General features: G+C 42.5%; 1 protein-coding gene across 2 annotated transcripts in view; it reads left to right on the forward strand.

Moving 5' to 3' along the window:
* Nucleotides 1-19,543, forward strand: part of ABHD12 (abhydrolase domain containing 12, lysophospholipase) — a 49,900-nt gene that overhangs the window by 21,163 nt on the left and 9,194 nt on the right. Inside the window, exons 2-5 of one of the 2 annotated variants that reach the window (XM_075707604.1) lie at nt 5,073-5,197; nt 8,488-8,593; nt 11,016-11,135; nt 13,954-13,984. In XM_075707604.1, the coding sequence (XP_075563719.1) occupies nt 5,073-5,197; nt 8,488-8,593; nt 11,016-11,135; nt 13,954-13,984 (382 nt within the window). The remainder of the gene's footprint in view (nt 1-5,072; nt 5,198-8,487; nt 8,594-11,015; nt 11,136-13,953; nt 13,985-19,543) is intronic. The other variant, XM_075707605.1, reaches the window with a different exon arrangement.

Genomic DNA, 19,543 nt, shown 5'->3' on the forward strand with positions numbered 1-19,543 from the left:
AGAGGCACTCTCTGAATGTGCTTTCATGCAGTTGGAAGGCTTATAGGTTTTCTTCCTTTCTCTTTTTTATTTGCTTGGCAGGGAATAAGTGAAATCAAAGATTAATCAGCTTGGGTGGCTCAGATGGCTTGCGTGGAGGGAGAGGAAAGATTGGGTGATCCTTGCACCCTTCAGGACCTGTAAGAAGGAGGAGCCCTGTGCAACAACCACTGTCCAGACTTCTGTAGGAAGGGAAAATTAATGCTCTTGAAGATCCTGCCTGGGCTAGAAACCATCTCTTGTTTAAAGCAAGGCTAGCAAGGAAGCGTGGAAGGCTTGCCAGTGACTTGATGTGTGGGCTCTCCTGCCCTGTGTATGGCTGCTGTGTTGTTTCTGCATGCCCCTGTATGCCTTGGGGATCAGTTGCAGTTTCCAGGTTGTAGAATAGGTCGTTTTGGGTACAACTATGTTTACCCAAAGAAATTCATCCCAGTCCTTTAAATTCCCTTTGACCCTCAGTTTTTTTCAATCCTTTGCCCATGTCTTTGTCTACCTCCTGATTGTTATGCTCTTGATCCTTGTCTGTGGGGAGGAATGTATTGATTGTTTTTTTTAAATGTTTTTTGGTAGTTGGGGAATGTGTTCTTGTTATGCCATTATTCATGTTACTTATTTCTTCTTCTACCACTTTTAAAGTCACTTTTGTCATCTGGTAATCAGGAGGTACCTTGTGTGACCAAGAATGAAAATGGTCTTGGCTTTCCACATCCCATGCTCTGAATTCCTGCTGGGAAAGGGTTGCCAGTTTGCAGTTTGAACAGCTGATGATTTGAGGGACACTGGGGCAAGCCAGAGAAACAGCATTTGCTGAACAAACATAGCCTCGTACTTGGGTGTCTGTGAGCATTTTGTTTTACCATTGCCTCTGCTAGATGACAGAGGCCACGCAGATTGTACATGCATTTGCCTGTAGGTCCTTTTGGGACTGCAAGCCTGGTGTGTGTGTGTGTGTTTCTGATAAATTTTGTTCTCTCGACTGCAACTCTGATGATACCAATATCTTCTTTCACCCTTGGCCTGCCCTTTCACTCTTGTAGCACAGCTGATAAGGAGATCCTAATGGAAACTCTTCTGGTGTACTTCTGATGCAGAATTGATTCAGGTGCTCTCCAGGGGAAATTATTTTAATCTGAATCTGTATGCAGAACCTGCCGCAGTAGTGTGGTCATTGAACACTCTCTGTTCACAAAACCTCCCGAGCTTGCTGGAGAGGAGGGAGGAACACCAGTACTGTGAATTGAAATATGCCTGTAGCAAATTTGCTTGCCTCAGTTGCTCTTTGCAGACACACTGTGATTGTGGACCATGGGTTGAAATCCCTGTTGTGTGACAGTGCAGTACTTAAATCTTAGTTTGGCAGTTGTTTTCTGTGGTGAGATGAAGGGTGTTTGTGCCTGCAGTTCCCTTAGTGCTGGTAAAGATAGCACACTCAGGAGGAGCTGTCATGAGAGGACCCCCAGCTCCTCCTCGGCGGCCAGATACTCTTATTGTCTGCCCGAATGCAAAATATGCTTGTTCTAAGTGAATATAAGACCTTTGTCCGGGTGTGAATTACCAGGAAAATTTTCTGTTTCTGATGTCACACTCACAGGAAAGACTTTCTTCTTTCAGATTTAAGTAAGTCTGGAGAGCGGATGTATTTTTCACATCCACTTTGGAAACCTGTGTGAAACAAACTATTACAGGTTTTGCCTGTGTTTGGACAGAACCCAGAAGTTGGGCAAAAGCCTTTGGTGAATGAAGGGAGAAAATGTGATATCTGTGGGGTGTTTTTTTTTATTTTGGGGTGACTGGGGGTTGGAGTGTTTTGGGTTAGTGTGGGGCACTTTTGTTGTTGTTTGGGTTTTTTAGACATTACTTTTATTGTTCCCAGAAATCTGTTTATGATATTCTTCAATGTCTTCAGTTTGCAGCTGCTTATTCTCTAACTCGTATTTTCTAACTTGTATTTTCCAACTAAGACCAACTGAGTTTCTTGGTGAAAAGTACGTTGTTGCTGCTTTTGCCTGAGCACAGCAAAAGCTCCCTGTAACAGGCATTTATTTCCTGAAATAGCTTTTCTACAGGGCAAGAACAGCTTAATTTAGCTAAATTGCTCACTAAAGACTTACCTGATAATTTTACAATGTCTGTACTTCAGCACGTTGTCTTGAATTTATCAGAAGTGAAGCTGATGGATACAGGCTTTGCCCTGGTTGCATTTTAAGTAGACATCTCCCTGGAGATGAGGTGTAAATGTCATGTTACTGGTTAGCATTTGGTGTGTCGTACCAGAGCAAAGGAACAGGTGTCTCAGCTCAGTCTCTGAAAAAGGGAAACTAAACCCATTCCTGAGCTCTGACAGCATTATTCACACAATGCCATCTTCAGGGTTTTCTGTTCCTGGTTCCAGCTCGCGTTTGGGTCATGCTAAGTGCTTTTGCAACCCAGACATCTGAAGAGCCTGTGTCTTGATGTGCTCTGGTTATGCCTGGAGGAGTTCAGACCTGACTCAGGTGCCTTTCTAAACAAGTGGGGTTTTTTCTGTAGGACTGAAATCCTGGCATATGCGAAAGTCCTTCAGGAGAGCTCTGTTTGGCTGCACCAGGATCTGGGCCCCAGGCACCACAGCTTGCCGGAGAGCCCCATCCTGCCTGGTTGCTCACCCATGTTTCCATTCTCAGTGGGAAGGCGGTGATGGCAGAGTCACCTCTCAGGTGTGAGGCAAGAGGAAACTGCAAGGCTTTTCTCATTCAAGAGAGCTAAATTATATCCTGATTGCTCAGCAACTAAATGTCAGCTACCCTTCAGTGATCTCTCCTCCCCTTCTCTTCCACAAGCCAGTTCCAGCAATGGAAATAGGCGGTAGGTGCTAATGTGGAGGTGGTTGTGGAAAGCTGGTTTTAATTTGCGAGTAGAGAGATGTGATCAGTTATGATTAGCCCAGGCCAAATCTGTGGGTTTTTTTCCAAAGCTGTGGGGTTTGTGTGTGTATTTAGCTGACCTTACAGCATTTCACAGTGGATTGCTCTGCAGACCCTGGCTCTAGAGTATCTCTGCTGAGCCCCTCTCAAAGACCACAACTGTAGGCAGACTTTCTGTATTACTTGTTACTGCTTGTGCTTTGGGGACCTCTGCCACGGCCTCCTCTCTTCATGGAGCAGAGGTGGGTCAGTCTAAGGATTCGGTACTCACTAATATTCTTCTAAAGCCCCTGTTTCATAATGTTTCCTCTGTCAGTCCTTTGCTGTTTCTGTTTTCCTTAATACTTTAGGAAACTGGGCTTGAGGTATGGAAATGTCACTGGAAGACTTGCTGGATTTCTTCACCTCTTCATTGTCAGGTTTGCCATGGGAAGTTTTAAAATCTGTTGAACCTTTTGCAATGGGCTTGTTGCAGCCAGAGCTGGTTGGCGGTGTCTTAGTGTATTTTTTTTCCCCTCTTGGAAAGTGGCAGTTCCTTTAGCTTGTTAAGAAAAGTGCATTGATTTTGACGGTAGATGTTTCTGAAGTCCAGAATATGGTTCCTGGATGAGAGGAGACATACAGGTACTTGTAGGCAGGCAGTAGTGTGATGGAGGCAGGTTTTGGATGAACAGGAGGATAGCCTATTCCCTGTGGGTATCCTAGCAATCATGCCAAAAACTTACCCAGGTGGGGGGGAGTTGAGGTGTCTCCTTTTTCACTGTGCTGAGAAGCTGTTCCTGAGTGTCTTGGCTTTAGCCTAGAGCTACAGAAGCTGTTGAGATCTTGAAGATTTTGGTGCACGATTAAACTATTTCCATCTCAGTTCTGTCTGTGCCCTCATATTTCTTGGAAAAATACTTAAAAAAGAGGTGTTCAGGCTCTCTGTTTGATAGTTTCAACCAGCTGACAGCGCTCAAACCCTTTTAGCACTAGTGTGGAGCAAGTTCAGTGTGTCAGCTCCTAAAGTTGCCAAATGTGAGATTAATAATTTCATGCCTCCTGGAAAAACTGATCTCTGCTTTCAGCTGCCGGCAGTTCCCAATACTGAGAACTGGATGATCACTGGCACGCGATGTCGTTCCTGCTCGAGACTGTCTGCTGGAAAGCAAAGGAAGTTGTGTTGCCTGAAGGGTTTACATATGTTTTAGTTCTTGATTGCAATGACAGTTGAGGGCCTCAGTGTTTCTGCCCATAAAATGTTAATCAACTAGATCATTAGAAGTATGCCTTTATGTATATGTACATGCATATATATATACACACACACATAAGTCTGTATGTGGTAATGATTCTGAGGCAATAAAGTATATTTTGAGAAAAAGTGCTTAACTAGCTGCTGTGTAATCCTTTGGGTTTTTGGGGTTTTGGTTTGGGGTTGTTTTTTTTTTTTTGGTGGTGTTGGTTTGGGGTTTTTTTGTAGCTTACTCTTCCCAATCAGAACACTTAGGAGAAAATAGAAATAAAGTGTTGGGGCAATTGTTCCAGACTCAGTCTGGATTCATAAAGAGTGATGCTGCAGATAAGAAATTTCATAATGTTTTTTATGACTTAGAAAGATTTGCTTTCCAGGGTGTTGAGAGGTATGAACCCTTCTAGCTGGACGAGGCAGAATGCCTGCTCCAGTCTGTACATGAGATCATGTGTAATTTTATCAGTCTCATTACACATAGTTCCTCAAAATATGTGAAAATCTAACTGAACAAAATCTTGCTGATAGTGATTTAAATAGGAAGTGCAGTCAAGCTACTTTTTGGAGACCTACATGTGATATGTATTTCTAGAGATCCTGAAATCTGTTAAATTGGCAGAAAAAAAGCTATTGTTACAGAGTGTTCTAAAATGTAATCAGTGTGGAGTTTCTATTCCCTTTTTCTAAGCTGCATGTCATCAGCTGACAGTTTGCTTACTTCTGCTTCCCTCAGACAACTAAGGCTACATAAACTGTTTAAAGTTGGTTTTGTTTAAAGAGTAAATGACCAGGTTTTCAAATACACCAAGCACACAGATTGTTGTGAAAATTGCTTCATAAAATTCCTGCTATATTCAGGTCTGTCTTTCTCTCTCTTTCCCCCACCCTCTTTTATACAGGCGATATGGACTATGGTTTCGATTGCGGAAGTTAATACTCTGGTTGCTGGGAGTGTACATAGCCATTCCATTTCTAGTAAAACTTTGTCCTGCTATTCAGGCAAAGCTGGTCTTCCTAAACTTTGGTAAGTGACTCAGTTTGTTGGGATGGGTGAGGGGTGAAGGGGAGGAGTGTCTTTATCTTTCATTTATCTGCTTTCACTTTCACCCTGCATGTGTACAGCTTGTGAAGGATATGAACTTTCACAGGTTGTAAGTTCTCCAGACTATTGTTTGGAAAGCATTCTCTGTGGCCCTAGTGGTCTTTGTAGTATGTCTTTATATAAATACAGTGACCAAACTGAAGCCAGCTTTTCAGCTGAAAGGGTGTCCTTCAGGAAAACTGTGCAATATGTCAAATGCATTTTTCTGAAGGGTTCAACAAAGTTCCATGAATAGACAGCAAGCAAGTGAAATTAAATCCAGTGAATTGTTTTCCAGGCAGTGACTCTTCACCTGAAAGCATTTTAGAATATTCTGGTTGGGACAGAAGAGGCCTGATCATGCAGTCAGATTGAATGTTTTCCTTGTGTCTGTTTAGCCTTTGCATTTGGTCAAACTGGTGGTACAGTGGGTCTGGTGAGCTGGCTCAGCTCCCAGGTTGCCCAGGGAGGCCTAAGCATCCACAGGATGGAAAATGATGGAGCATCACTGTATGAGAGATATTTTGTGATGTAAATTTGTCTTTAAACCTCACTTGTGCTTTTTGATGAAGTTTTGAAAAATATCTTCCTTTGATTGTAGAAGCTAGAAGGACCAACTGTGGCTACGTTGCTTTTATATAACTTCCATCATTTTGATTGCATGCTCCATATATTCTAACACCTTGGATCATGGTCACTGTGAAGTGTGCGCATGTGTGGGCCAGCTCTTGTGCCTTGATTGTTAGAACTGACAGCTGGGTAATGGGAATTATGCAGGTTACTTCCATTTTCATCACCTTGCTTTTTCAGTGATGATTTTAATTTGCCCTTGCAGAGCTTTGTTAGGTCTCCCTGAAGTTCCTGTCTCTATTCATTCTCAAGTGGCCAAAATAATTGTCCTGTAACACTTATTTGCACTGATATCACTGCAGTGTTGTTCCTACTGCTTTATATAACGGCAGTCAGATTTTACTTGTGACAGTACTCACATGAAAAACTATTTGTCTTAAAACAAAGTGCATTCTAACACACTTATTAGAAGTAAATTGGCATGTTTGAGTAATTCTTCTCCATTGAAGAGTGACATTTCTCCTTCAGAGGACTGGTGTAGGGTTTGCCCTGTCATGTGGCTTTTTAACCTTCTGAGTATAAAACGCTACTCTTCAGCCATCTTTTTCTCCTCCTCTTGTGTAGTTTGGGATTTGCTTCCAAAACAGTAGCACAAGAGCTTCAGGAGAATGTGCTTCCATTTGTTTCTTGAGATAGCTAAAGATGAATCGATAGGCGTCCTCCCGCTGTTAGCAATTGAACCAATGTCTGGATTTGTTCTTGTGGACAGACTTTTATTTCAGGTTATGAGGTACGTGGGCATATGGGTAGAGATCTCAAGCTGTCTACACTGGAAGTCTTCAGAAAACTGAGATTTCTAGAAACATAAATACAGACTACATTAGATTTAGTGTATCAGTATGATTAACAAATCATGTGATTTTTGTCATGTATGTGTAGAATAGATGGACCATCCCAATGATAAATGCCATACATAAAAATTACCTGTAGTTCTATATTTTTCTCTTGCTTTGAGGTAGATGCTTACCTGGCCCCCATCACTAACATTGATATGTTCCCGTTTGTATCTTTTGTAATATAAAATCTGGCAAGAACGTTGTAACAGATTTGGCAAATGGGAAAATCAAGGCACAGAGAAGTTGAATAATTTTCCCAGAACACTGCTAGAAGTGACTTGTGCATCTGTCCAGACCTTGACCACAGAATTTAATGTTCTCTTGGAGGATCCACCACCCTTGTGAGAGTGTCACCCAACGGGTCTCCAGTGGCGTGCATGCTTTGCTGGGAGTCTTCCGCATGCTTTTGCATAACAGCAAGCAGACTTGCCCAGGTGTAGATTTGCCGTCTAAGGGGCCAGATTTGTTGTTAACATCGGCTGTTGTCTGCCTTGGTTTTCATGTTTGGGGAATGATTAGTGATTTTTTGGGGGTAAGTGAAGTGAGATTTGACTGTCACCATTATCAGTGCTTCTTTGTGTGTCAATAGCACAAAAACTTTGGTGTGTTAATTGTTATGCTGCTAAATGTCAAGGAGACAGACTTACTGGTTCTGCTGGAGTGGAGCTCAAGTTTATGGGAAAAGCCTGAATCATTGGGAGAGTCCTTAAAACTGCTCAATGCTGTCAGTAGATCTCTATAGTATCTCCTTTGGTATTGGGTGTGTCAGAGGCTGCCTAGAGAGGCCATACAGCATTGGTGATGGAAAAAGAAGCATTTAGACTAAGCACATCCCCTCATTTAGCACATTGCACAGTGTCTGTAAGATGTAGCTTGTGAACCAAGCAACAGAAAACACAATGCTGAAAATGTTTGGTGTTTGACTTTCCTGATGTTGCTTATGTTTGAATATAACAAGCAATGAACAACTGCGTTGTATAAGATGGGGAACATAAACCATTTGGAAAAATAAATTGAGGTGCAATGATTTTGTTTTCAGGGATCTCTTCCTGAAGAGATGAAGTTTCTGGCCTAATGATCTCTTTTAAATGCTGCAGTGTCTGGGAGATAACAGCAATTCTTTGGTAGTCTTTAGAGAGTGGGCTAATGAACTAGTTATCCTCCTCAAAGGCTCAGGAGGACAGTGTTTAATACTAAAATACAAGTTTATCTTACTCTTACAGGACAAGAGCAGTGTGGTGTCTGCTACTGTAATGAGTATCTCTCTTAGATTGTTGTATTATAGAGGCTGAAACCACATGTTGTCCTGAAACACCTTACAGCTCTGGGATGCACCCTTTATCCCAGGAAGATTGTTCCATCAGTAACTTCCGTTACAGCTACAATGCAAACAGTAAAAGGTTTGCCAAATCAGCTAACCCACCCCACGCAGCAGGAGCGACTATCTTGTGTGGGGGAGATTTACAAAACAGACTGGGCAGAGATAGTAAATGTGTGTCACAGGAAGCTTTGTCTGTCTCCCCCACCTCTTAATTTTAGCCTGCTCCCTGTTTATTTGATGGTTGCTTGTGTCTTCTTACCTTGCTCTTTGATGTTCATATCTTAGTCATAGCTGTAGTCAGTTCATACTTTCACACAAAAAGAATAAGGTCTTCCCAGCATGGTGGACCAGTTTGTACAACTCTCCAGTGCCTTGGTAAAGCAGTTTTGTAAGGTAAAAATTAAAAGGCTTTATATTCTGATTTTTTTTTTTTTTTTAAATTTCAGTGAGGGTCCCATATTTCATTGACTTGAAAAGACCACAGGATCAAGGTTTAAACCACACCTGTAATTATTACCTGCAGCCAGAGGAGGATGTAACCATTGGAGTCTGGTAAGGAAGCCTGTTCTATGCAGTATGTGTCGTGCATCTTTATCCTACTCTTTGTTCTCCGTGTTGCCTATCCAGTATTTTTGCTGTGTATGTGAAAACTATTGCCTGCTCTGATTTGTGGATGTTTGTGTTTTCCTCTGCCAAGTGACCGAGTTCATGTTGAAAAGTATGCAGATCTCTGGAGCTTGTCTGAACTGAGATCAGTAATGCATGAAACACAACTGGACAACCTGTGCATTCAGAGAAACTTTGTAATTTGGAATTGTAAAGGTTACAGGTCTGCATTGCCACAAAGGTCATGCCTCCATATCAGATGAGACCCAAGGAGTTAGAAGTTTTGTCATGCAACTGCTGTTCATATTTTCTTTTGCAAAATAAATGTGGGGGAAGATAGGAAAACAGGATCAAAGTGTTCAGAGTAGGAGGAAGAATATTCTGTGTATAAAACATATGTAAGGCTTGGAGAGTGGGTGAGAACGGAACATGCAGTTTACTCTCTTAACAAAACAAATGACAGTGTCAGAGCTCACTTGTTATTCCTTCCTCACAAAGAAGATTTTCTGGTCCCAGGCAAGGGCAATTCATTTTAGCTCCTTGTTACCCAGGATCAGCTCAGATGACTAGTTCTCTGTCTGAAAAGGTCTGCTTTCAGTACTTCCCGTATTATTATACCAGCTCAAACCAGCTTCTGCATCTGTTTCTTGTGATCGCTTTCTATTGTGTCTCAACACCAGAAGTTTCAAAGCCACAGAAAAATTCCTGCTAGCTTGGAAGAAAAAGAAGTGCCTGCAGCTTGAATATATGTGCAAGAGCAGAAAACACCTGAAAAAAGGCTAGATGCCATGTCAGGTGTGGAGGGAAGGGGGCTGTTCCTTAGTTAGTTAGTTAGTGATGTTAGATCTGTAAGCTGTAGGATTTGGAGTTTTCAGTTATGTGTAACTTGTATGTGTCCACTAATGCAGTAGAGATTTTCTCTTCACTTGAGGGTATATGACCTTTGGAATGGGACAGTGATATCGTGCTACATAAAGGTGGTTCCTTCCCTTTAAGTGAATTTTGGTGAAAGACATGTTTAGAACCTGGAAGTTCAGTCTTTCCAGGGTAGGCTAATAAATAATGGTTTGTATCTTCAGTTGGACAATTAAAATTCTACCTGCGAAGCTGTTGAATAAGTTTAGATTGCAGTCTTGAGATTTTTATTTTGTTTCCCTTACAAGTGTACTGTGTGTCTTTCCTAAAACAGAACGTCCAGCTTGTGGTGGCAATTCAGAGCCCATGTCATTTGTCTTGATACTTATGAGATAGGTTTTCACGAAAGTTTGGAGCCTTGCTTTAATGGCAGTGTAAGGTCTTGTGTTGGGTACACTTCTGAAACAAAGTCTTCAGCCTGCTTTGTTCATAAGCTTGCAAAAGTCTCGAGACAGAACAGTTGGAGAATTTGACAGTCTTACAGTTATTTGGGCTTTTTTCCTCAATGTCTGCAGGCTGCATGCATGCAGGTAGACTTTTTACACTGTTTCCCCCTGTCTTGGTGTGTCCTCTGAGCTTTACATCTGGGAGGAAGGTGTGGTAGATGGAGTTTGTCTTTCTTTGAAGGAGAAAGGCATGTGAGTACTTAAAGTTACTTCTGACAGCTGTAAGCTAGCCCCCTTCTCAACAATTTGAGATAGTTGTGGGCATGTACTCGCTTTCAGTGTTTGTCTTCTAGAGTAATTATGCAGTTTAAATGCTTACCTTCTCTTTGGTCTGTCATTCCTCTCCATTCCATCAGTGCTGAATTCTTTCTAACAGGATGCCCAGCTATATTATCTACAGAAGAATAGCTGTGAGTTAAAAAATTCTGGCTCTTCTAGACTATAGTTTTTCCAGGTAAAATGTTATAGCTTCAAGAACCTGGTGTCTGAAAACAAAATACATGACCTTCTCATCAGACCCTGCGTTCCTCTTTTTCCTCAGATTGACTGTGGAGTCAGATATGCCTCTTACTCATCAAACATTCTTTCCAAAACCAGCTGACTTTGATTGTGCTGAATATCTGCTGACCTAGCTGTGAATCTTGTTTATGGTGTATAAGTATGTTAATTGGAGTAATTAAGTGCCATAAAAGCTGAGGAATTGAGATTTTTTTTTTTCTCCAGAACAGTGGGAATTTCAGTAATCATGCTTTGGGTTTGCCTGTGAAGTTTGATGCCTTGCACAGTCCTGAGTTTTGAAAGCAACAGTGATGGAGGTGAAAATGTAGAAATAGCCCTAACCACTGCCTTTTAAATTTGGCCATTTGTTGTCTAATCATGACAGTTTTATGAAGAGTGTGTGTGAGGTGTGTAATCCTGAGTTAATGTGTTGAGCAGAAGAACTCAAAATTCAAGTGGCAGACACTGAGTAGCAACAGGATGATGTAATTTTTTTCTTCTGTATACAGGCACACGGTCCCTGCAGCCTTATGGAAGAATGCCCGAGGGAAGGACCAGTTGTGGTTTGAAGATGCTTTGGGTTCCAGCCATCCTGTAATCCTTTACTTGCATGGCAATGCGGGAACAAGGTGAGGCACAAAACAGTGATGGCTTTGTTTCATGCTGTGTTTTCCTGGCTTGCCACAGCTTCAACACATTGATAAGAAAGATGGGGACAAACTTTTTAGCAGGGCCTGTAGCGATAAGACAAGGGTAATGGTTTTAAACTAGAAGAGGGTAGATGAAAGGAAGAAATTCTTTACAATGAGTCTGGTGAAACACTGGAACAGGTTGCCCAGAGAGGTAATGGAGGCCCCATTCCTGGAAATATTCAAGGTCAGGCTGGATGGAGCTCTGAGTAACCTTATCTAGTTGAAGATGTCCCTGCTCATTTCAGGGGGGTTGGACTAGATGACTTTTAAAGGTCCCTTCCAACCCAAACTATTCTATGGTTCTACAGTTAAAACCAAAATAAAATCTAAAAGCAGTTTGGTGCTTTTCCTTTCTTGTAAAAGGAAAGCATGTTTTAAGAAATAATGCGTCTCCATTTATTGAATGTGGGAATAGATTTATTGCAGTTATCAGAGATATCTGATACTGTACTTTACCTTATACCCTCTGCTAGAAGCCAGGAGGCTGTGACACTTACTAGATCAGGTAGGGAAAAGTAAGTCTTTTCAGTATAGTGGTCTCTGAATCAAGACATGGGATAGTATTAGTGCTATTGTGTATGTGATTTGCATGCATTAAATAAACTTTCCAGTTCCTTTTGTGAGCTTATTTTAGTAGTTAACACATTCTAAGGAAGGAAAATCAGAAGGAAAGAGGAAGGTAGCGTGCTGGTCTTGTTTCATTATTGCATACATACAGGACATTTGTCTGGAAGAGGGGCATTTCTGAAACTTGTAATTTTGTAGTTGACCATGTGTATCAGCTAAAGAAGTAGGTTGGTTCTCTATATTTTGTTGCTGGATGCTAAAAACCAATAGCGTGGTGTGAAACTTCTTGACGTTTCCAAGAATCATGTTCTTACTGCCTGACTTCTGCATGATACAGTGCTTTAGTTCATTTATTAGAACATGGTGGTTTTCCTTACTAATATGCATCTTACAAAGAGTATCAGCCCCTTTCTGAGTTTTGAAGTGCCGGTGCATGTTCTTTTGAAGCTCATGTCTGCTTGTGGATACTCTGCAAGAGCAGAAACATTGCAAAAATACAGCTTCTGTGATGTAAAGCAAAGAAACTGTTTTAACTGTGCTGGTAGTGAAGGTTCACTAGCCTTTGCATCACAGGAACATTGCCCTTTTTCGCCTAAATTCTTGTCTTACAGTGTTCTTTTTTTGGTACAGGGGCATGGTGTGGAAGATGCATGCTGTGAGCCAGGAAATGCATGAGCATATGGGTTTTTGGAAACTGACCTTGTCTTCTTGTGCTGATATATTACGTGGTTCAATCAAATTGTTGCATTATTTTTCAAATACTGCTTTGCTTGTTTTCTTGCTTTTATTGGGTGTTGCAAATGATACTAATGGAAGCTATGCTGCTGCTTAATGGTGGTAATTTGGGACCAGTATCTCCGTTATGTGCGTATTAATTAGATTTACTTCTTGGCTCCCCCAAGTGCTACTGAGATAAAGTACTGAGCTATGGATCAATTACGTATTTCACATTTTGCTTCACTCTGTGTATTGGAGAAGCTGGAGGTGTATTGGCTTTCCCATTTCAGCTTTTATATATATTGTATGTTTCTACACTGCATATTTAGTCTCTTGTCAAAGGGCTGCTTTATTGATGCAGGCTGCGTTAACTATAAGTAAAAGGCACTGCCTTGGCTTTCTGGTTTGCCTGAGTGGTCTGGAGCTGAGGCAAAAATGTTATGTTTGCTTGATCTCCCTAGAAAAAATTCCTCTGTTGCACTTTGAGGAATGCATGAAAAGGCACTGAAGTGTGCATGTCAATGGTGACTTTCCAAGGAAGTGTATCTTCCTCAGACTTGTATGATTCAAAGTGACTTACAAGCAACCCCTTGCGTTTTGCCCTGAGTATTTTTGGCTGCATTAGGTATCTCATACAGTTGGAGCTGGCAGCTTTTGGCTGGCAAGTGCATGTGTTCTTAGAGGGACACTGGAAAGTGGCATTTTGGTTTAGAGGCTGCAGTGACTGAACCAGTCACAGTGTGAATATTTTAGAGTTTTCATATGAGTGCAGGAGTAGATCTACTTACATCGATACTGGACTAATGTTTGAGTGTGGATTAGCCATGTCATGTCGTGGATATATTTTAAAGCATGTAATGGCACATTCACTCTCCTTTCCATTTTATTGTCTAGATTTCATTTTATGAAAAAAACATTAAAGCAGATTCTTGCCCTGGACTTATTTACAGTGTTCAACTCTGATTTTCTCTGCTCAGTCTTTTGCACATGTCCTTTCTGTCCCTGTGCTTGGAGCCAGGTGAGAAAGTCCAAGGGCCAGCTGCTTGAGTTAACGTGGTGAGTTCTGCTGAGAGCATCACACCCTAGAGAGCAGGGGTTACTGGCTGGGGCAGCACTGGTGGCAGGAGTGCAGGGTCTGCAAAGCCAACAGGGACAGGCTGGTTTGGAAAAGGCAGATAGGAGGGTGGGTTGAAAAGTTCATCTTTACTTGCTGTGAGAAGAGATTTATAGGGAGAAGTTGACTTCAAAACTGTCCTGCATAGCTCAGCAAAGCCTTGCTGTCTCCTTGAGGCCTGTGACAAAGCAGTTATGTTATTTCTTATGTTTGGCATGTTTGTGTTAAACTGGAAGCCTGAGGCAATTGGGAAAGTCTGTTTCTGGAAGCTTAAATGTTCACATGTGGTTTTTTTGTTTGTTTGGTGTTTTGTTTTTTTTTTTCTCTCCTCTTCTCTTCATGAATCACTTTCGCCAGAGGAGGGGATCACCGCGTGGAGCTTTACAAGGTAAGTGGCTGCACGTGTTGTCCAAGCAGTTGCATTAACACATCAGATGTGCACAGACTTGAGAAGACTGCTCATTACAGCCCACTGCCAACAGGCAGATAACTTAGGGCTCTTAGTCTCCTCTAGATATGAAGTGTATATGGGAAAAGGGGACTGTAAGCTATGAGCACACTTCCCCATATTAAAAGATATTTGAAAGGTCTTTTACTTGCTGTTGTTAACTGTCAGCTCCAACTGAACTAACCAGGTTCTTTGCCAGGAATGCCTTCACAACACAGCTTATAGGAAAAATTAAAAGTTTTATTTAATCACAGCCATAATTTGATTGATTATACTAGTATACTAATTTAAGGTACAATTTAAGAGTATTCTTTCATATGTTACCAGGCTCTATATACTCATCATCATAGAATAGAGTATTTTCAGTTGGAAGGGACATACAGTGATCATCTAGTCCAACTGCGTGACCGCTTCAGGGCTGACCAAAAGTTAAAGCATATTAAGGGCATTGTGCAAATGCCTCTTAAACACTGACAGGCTTGACAGGCTTGGGGCATCGACCACCTCTCTAGGAAGCCTGTTGCAGTGTTTGACCACCTTCTCGGTAAAGAAATGCTCCCTATGTCCAGTCTAAAGCTCCCCTGGCACAGCTTTGAACCATTTCCATCATCTGCTAGGCATGTGACCTTATCATAGAGGGATATCAAATCAGTTAGCTAGGACTTTCCCTTTGTGAACCCATGTTGACTGTGCCTGATGATTGCATTATTCTTTAAATGCCTTTCATTACTACCCAGTATAATCTTCTCCATAATTTTTCCAGGAACTAAGGTTAGTCTAACAGTTCTGTAGTTCCCTGGGCCTTCCCTTACACTCTTCTTGTAAATTAGAATAACATTGTCTAGCTTCCAGTCAGCTGGGACCTCCCCAGACTCCCAAGACCTTTGGTAAAACGATCCAGAGGGTTCCTGCCATAACATCTGCTAGCTGCTTCAGTACTCTGGGATGAATCTTATCAGGCCTCATGGACTTGTGAACATTCAGCTGATACAGCTGGTCCCTTACAATTTCATTGTCCACAAATGTAAAGTCACTGCTCCCACACTTCTGGTCCTCTGACTCAGGGGACCAGGCAGCCCAAGGTCTATCAGTAGTATTAAAGACTGAGGCAAAAAAAAGCATTGAATGCCTCTGCTTTTTCTTCATCCTTATTAGTCAGATGACCATCTTCAACAAGTATCAGTCCAATGTTTTCTTTATACCTCCTCTAACATACTTAAGAAAGCCCTTCTTGTTTTCTGACACAACACTGGACAGTTTCAACTCTAATTGAGCTTTGGCCTTTCGTGTCTTCTCCCTGCATATACGAACCACAGCTCTGTAATCTTCCTGTGAAGCCTGACCTTGCTTCCAGAGATCATACAATTTCTTTTTCCATTTGAGCTCCACAAGGAGTTCCCTATTCAGCAAATCTGATCTTCTGCCCCTCTTGCTTGACTTACAACACAATGGGATTGCCTGCTCCTGTGCTTCTAAAAGGTGGTTCTTAAAGACTGACCAGCACTCGTGGACTCCTAAGCCCTCAAAAGCAGATTCCCAGGGTGCTCTGCTAAATAGCTCACTGAGTAGCTTCAAGTTTGCTCTCCTGAAGTCCAGGGTAGCAACTCTGCTGTCCTTTTGTCGTTACATTGAAAATTTTAAACTCGACCATTTCACCTACCATCACATCTCCCACAAGTCCTTCTCTATTCACAAATAGCAAGTCTAGGGAGGCATCTTTCCTAGCTGGTTCACTTGAGTACTTGTGACAAGAAGTTATCTCCTACAAACTTCAAGAATTTCCAAAACCTCCTCATCACAGCAGTATGGTATTCCCAGTTGATGTCTGGGAAGTTGACATCTCCCCTAAGGACAATGGCTACCAATCCAGAAATTTCTCCTAATTGCCTATAGAATAACTCATCAGTGCTTTTACATCTTGGCTGGGGTATTGGTAGCAGACACCCACTACATCTCTTTGTTTTCCATCCTCCTGATCCTCACCCAGAGGCTCTCAACCACATCATCACTAAACTGTAAGGGCTGTACAATCAAACCTTTCCCTTGCATATAGTGTGACACCTGCACCTTGCCTACCCTGCCTATCCCTCCTGAACAGCCTGTAGCCCTCCCTCCCAGCACTCTGATCGTGGGATTCATTCCACCAAGTCTCACTAACACCAATGATATAGCCCTGGGAACTGACCAATGCTTCCAGTTCATCCTGTTTTGTTTCTCATACTGCATGTGTTGGTGTACAAGCATTTCAGATATGCTCCTGAGCCCTCCATGCTCCCAGGAGCAGTGTAAATGTTCCCACTAGCATTGCCACCCTCAGGCAATGCCATGCCAGCTCTTGGCTTACCTACTGCAATCCGATTGGTATCCCCTTCCTCCATCAATTCTAGTTTAAAGCTGTCTTGATCAGTCCTGCCAGCTTACAACCAAAGATGCATTTTCCCCATTGGGACAGGTGGATCCCATCAGGTCCCAGCATACCTTGTGTCTTGAAGGCTCTTCCATGGTTTAAAACCCTGAAGTTTTGGCAGAGGCACCAGTCCTGGAGCCAGGTATTGATATCCTGGGCTTGCCTGTTTCTTCCAAAGTCTCCCCCCATTACTGGGAGGACTGAGGAAAACACTACCTATGCTCCTGAATTTTTTTAGCATTTTGAAGCCTCTTTTGATCGACCTCAGACTTTTTAGTGCAACATCATTAGTGAAAGAGCGGGAATGGATAGTAGTCTGAAGGTTGTACTAAGCTCCTCAGTCTTGTGGTGACATCCCTAATTTGGGCCCCAGGGAGGCAGCAAACTTCCCTGAAAAGAAAGTCCGGTCTGCAAATGGGTGCTGCCGTTCCACACAGGAGGGAAACACCCACAACCATAAATCACTGTTGTTTCTTCTTGGCGCTGGTCTTAATGCAGGTTTTGTTGCGAGGATGCCATACGCGATGCCGTACATCACCGACTGCTGGGAAAATATACATGGATTGAGGCCAGCTCAGGTTCCTCTCACTCTTCAAACTTTTGAAGGTGACGTTTGGTCTTTTAAATAGCAAAATGTTGGGCTGAGCCAGTGTAAAACTCTGCATTGGTCCATTAGTTGGCCGGGGTGACAAAGCTAGTACTTGCCTATTCACAGAACAGTTTGCAATAAAACATTTTCAAGCTTGCCAGTGCGGGCGTTACTTTATCACTTGTCAGGCAGGCAGGTTCAGCCTGGGTTTCCCCCTTTCCCATGGCACAGTGCATTTGTATGAGTGGTGCCATCTCAAGTGCTGAAGATTTTGTACAAAATCCAATGAATTTCCCAGATGTAGCACCATGATATGTTATGTGAGAACAGGCAACTTCAGCTGCTTTGGGTCTTTTGCCTAATGACTTTTGTGGTCATTTATTTTATTAAACTCTCTCTGCTGAAATTCTTACACATGATTTCTTGGTCTCGTATCATGTGTTTATAAAAGAGCCATAATTATTTTTGCTGGCTCATTTCAGAGGGGTCTGAGTCTGTTTTTCCTATGGATTTAGCTATCACTCCCTTCTCTTTCTAATTTGTGTCAGAGTGTTGGCATAAAGCTTTATTGCAATGCAGCAAGATCCCCTGCCGCAAAGTCTTTCTAATTCAGATCTCTTAGAAAATGCTGTTGGGCAACCCCACGGAGGCAGGTGATATTTCTTTTCCTTTAAGAAAAAAGGATGAGCTAAGTTGCAGGAAGTTGGTTGGAGAGACTGTCGTGTATGGCGATCTATTTGGTCATTTTTTCTGGGAACCAGCGTATGCTGCAATGCATTTTCTGCTGGCAAAGACAGGCAGAAGAGTTGGTTTGGATTTTGACTGAGCAAGAGTAGCAGTGCTTCAGAATACTCAAAAGACTCTGTGTGCCTCTGTGCATGTACACATATGGAGAACAGAGTTTACCAAAACCCAAGGTTTCTGTTCCTGGGTCTGGTATTCTTTTGCTTCTGAGAACACAGATGTCTAAGTTGCTTAGTTTGTCTTTTTCAGTCAGTTACTCACATGTGAACACACACGTGGGCTAACCAGAACCATGCCAGAAACTCCAGGTTCATGCTTATTCCAGTAGAATGAAACAAGCTGGACTGCTGTCCTTTTTGCTGGTGCTGCCAGTAGGCTGGAAGCAGCAGGGGAAACCCTCTAGAAGAGGCTCAGAAGGGAAATAATAACTGTAAGAGGTCTCTGTCCTTTGAGTGGTTGATTCATGTAAGCAGCTTTTCTCAGCAGCAGCACTGGAAATTGAGACTGTCACTGCTGCACAGTCTGTGAGCAGTAGGTGTCTGAAATCGTTCTTGCCTGAATCGAGGTGTGTTTGAAGACAGTAACCAGAAGCAGGAGCCATGAGGAAGCCAGCAGGAGGAGCAGCAGTGGAGCAGTACCCAGATAGAAACTCGTGTTGAGGGGCATGCTTTCCTGTAGTCTGGACAAGAGTCCAGTTATTCTTTGCTTAAGCCTGGTTTCCAGATATCACAGTTACCAGTGTATTCAGGGTCACTCTGTTATTCACATTATTCAGATTATTCATGCTTGAATAACGCAACTCAAAACCTGTTAAAACTGACAAGAATCCTGTTGTCTTAGCTACCTTGACTGTCAATGACAGACTACTGCAAGCTCCTTCTGCAATTCATACTTGTACATTGAGGCTTCAGCAGTGAAGCTTTTAGTCATTACACTGATGTGCTGGGATAGTGGAGAGCTGATGCAGAGGGTTTTTTTCCCACTGCCTGAAGTTACCCAACTTTATAGCAGCACATGAAACAATACAGTATTGTTATAAGGGTGTAAGCAATTACTATAAATAAAACGTTTGGCATTGTTACACTAAACATCCTGTTAAAAGTCAAAGGAAATGCCTGTTACCTGCAAAGTGAATTGAAATCTTACCGGCTTCATCTAAGACTTTTTCTGAACTTATTCTAAGGGGAAAAACAAGAAAGAAAAACACTCTTAAAAAAAGACTTAAAACAGAAGAGACTCTTAGTGCAGGGCATGGGATTTGGGATGCTCCCAGGGTTGTTGGCTTCAGGCAGGGATGTTACAGACAGCTGATGGTGAGCTGTGTCCTTCACCAGGAAGAGCTGGACGTTGGTGGTGGAGGTTGTCCTTCTCTTGTGTATCCACTGTGATAGGCCATACTTTGGCCTTGCTTTGCATGTCTGCTTTTGTCTTGGGGAGTGGGTGTTTGGGTGCTGCAGCTGCCCAGTGCCAGGGTAGGAAGGAAGGTGCATGAATGAGCAGCAGAGCCATGGTGCTATTAGTGCGGGCCCTGCATCATGAAGGTTTACGTGGGCATCTTACAGCTCTGGCAGCTGCAGTGGTGGTAGCAACAGTTTCTGCTGCTTTTCCTGCTTGCTTCCATTCCTTCTCAGCCTCATCTCTTCTTTTCCCTGGAAGAAAAAGGCACTTCTGAAGTGCAAGAGCAGGGCAGTGCCTGTTGTCAGGGCTTGGCAGGTCCTTGGAGGAATGAGCCCCTGCAGGTGGCTCACCTGTATCTTGG

The sequence above is a fragment of the Pelecanus crispus genome, chromosome 3 (assembly GCF_030463565.1).
Source record: "Pelecanus crispus isolate bPelCri1 chromosome 3, bPelCri1.pri, whole genome shotgun sequence".
Taxonomy (NCBI): domain Eukaryota; kingdom Metazoa; phylum Chordata; class Aves; order Pelecaniformes; family Pelecanidae; genus Pelecanus; species Pelecanus crispus.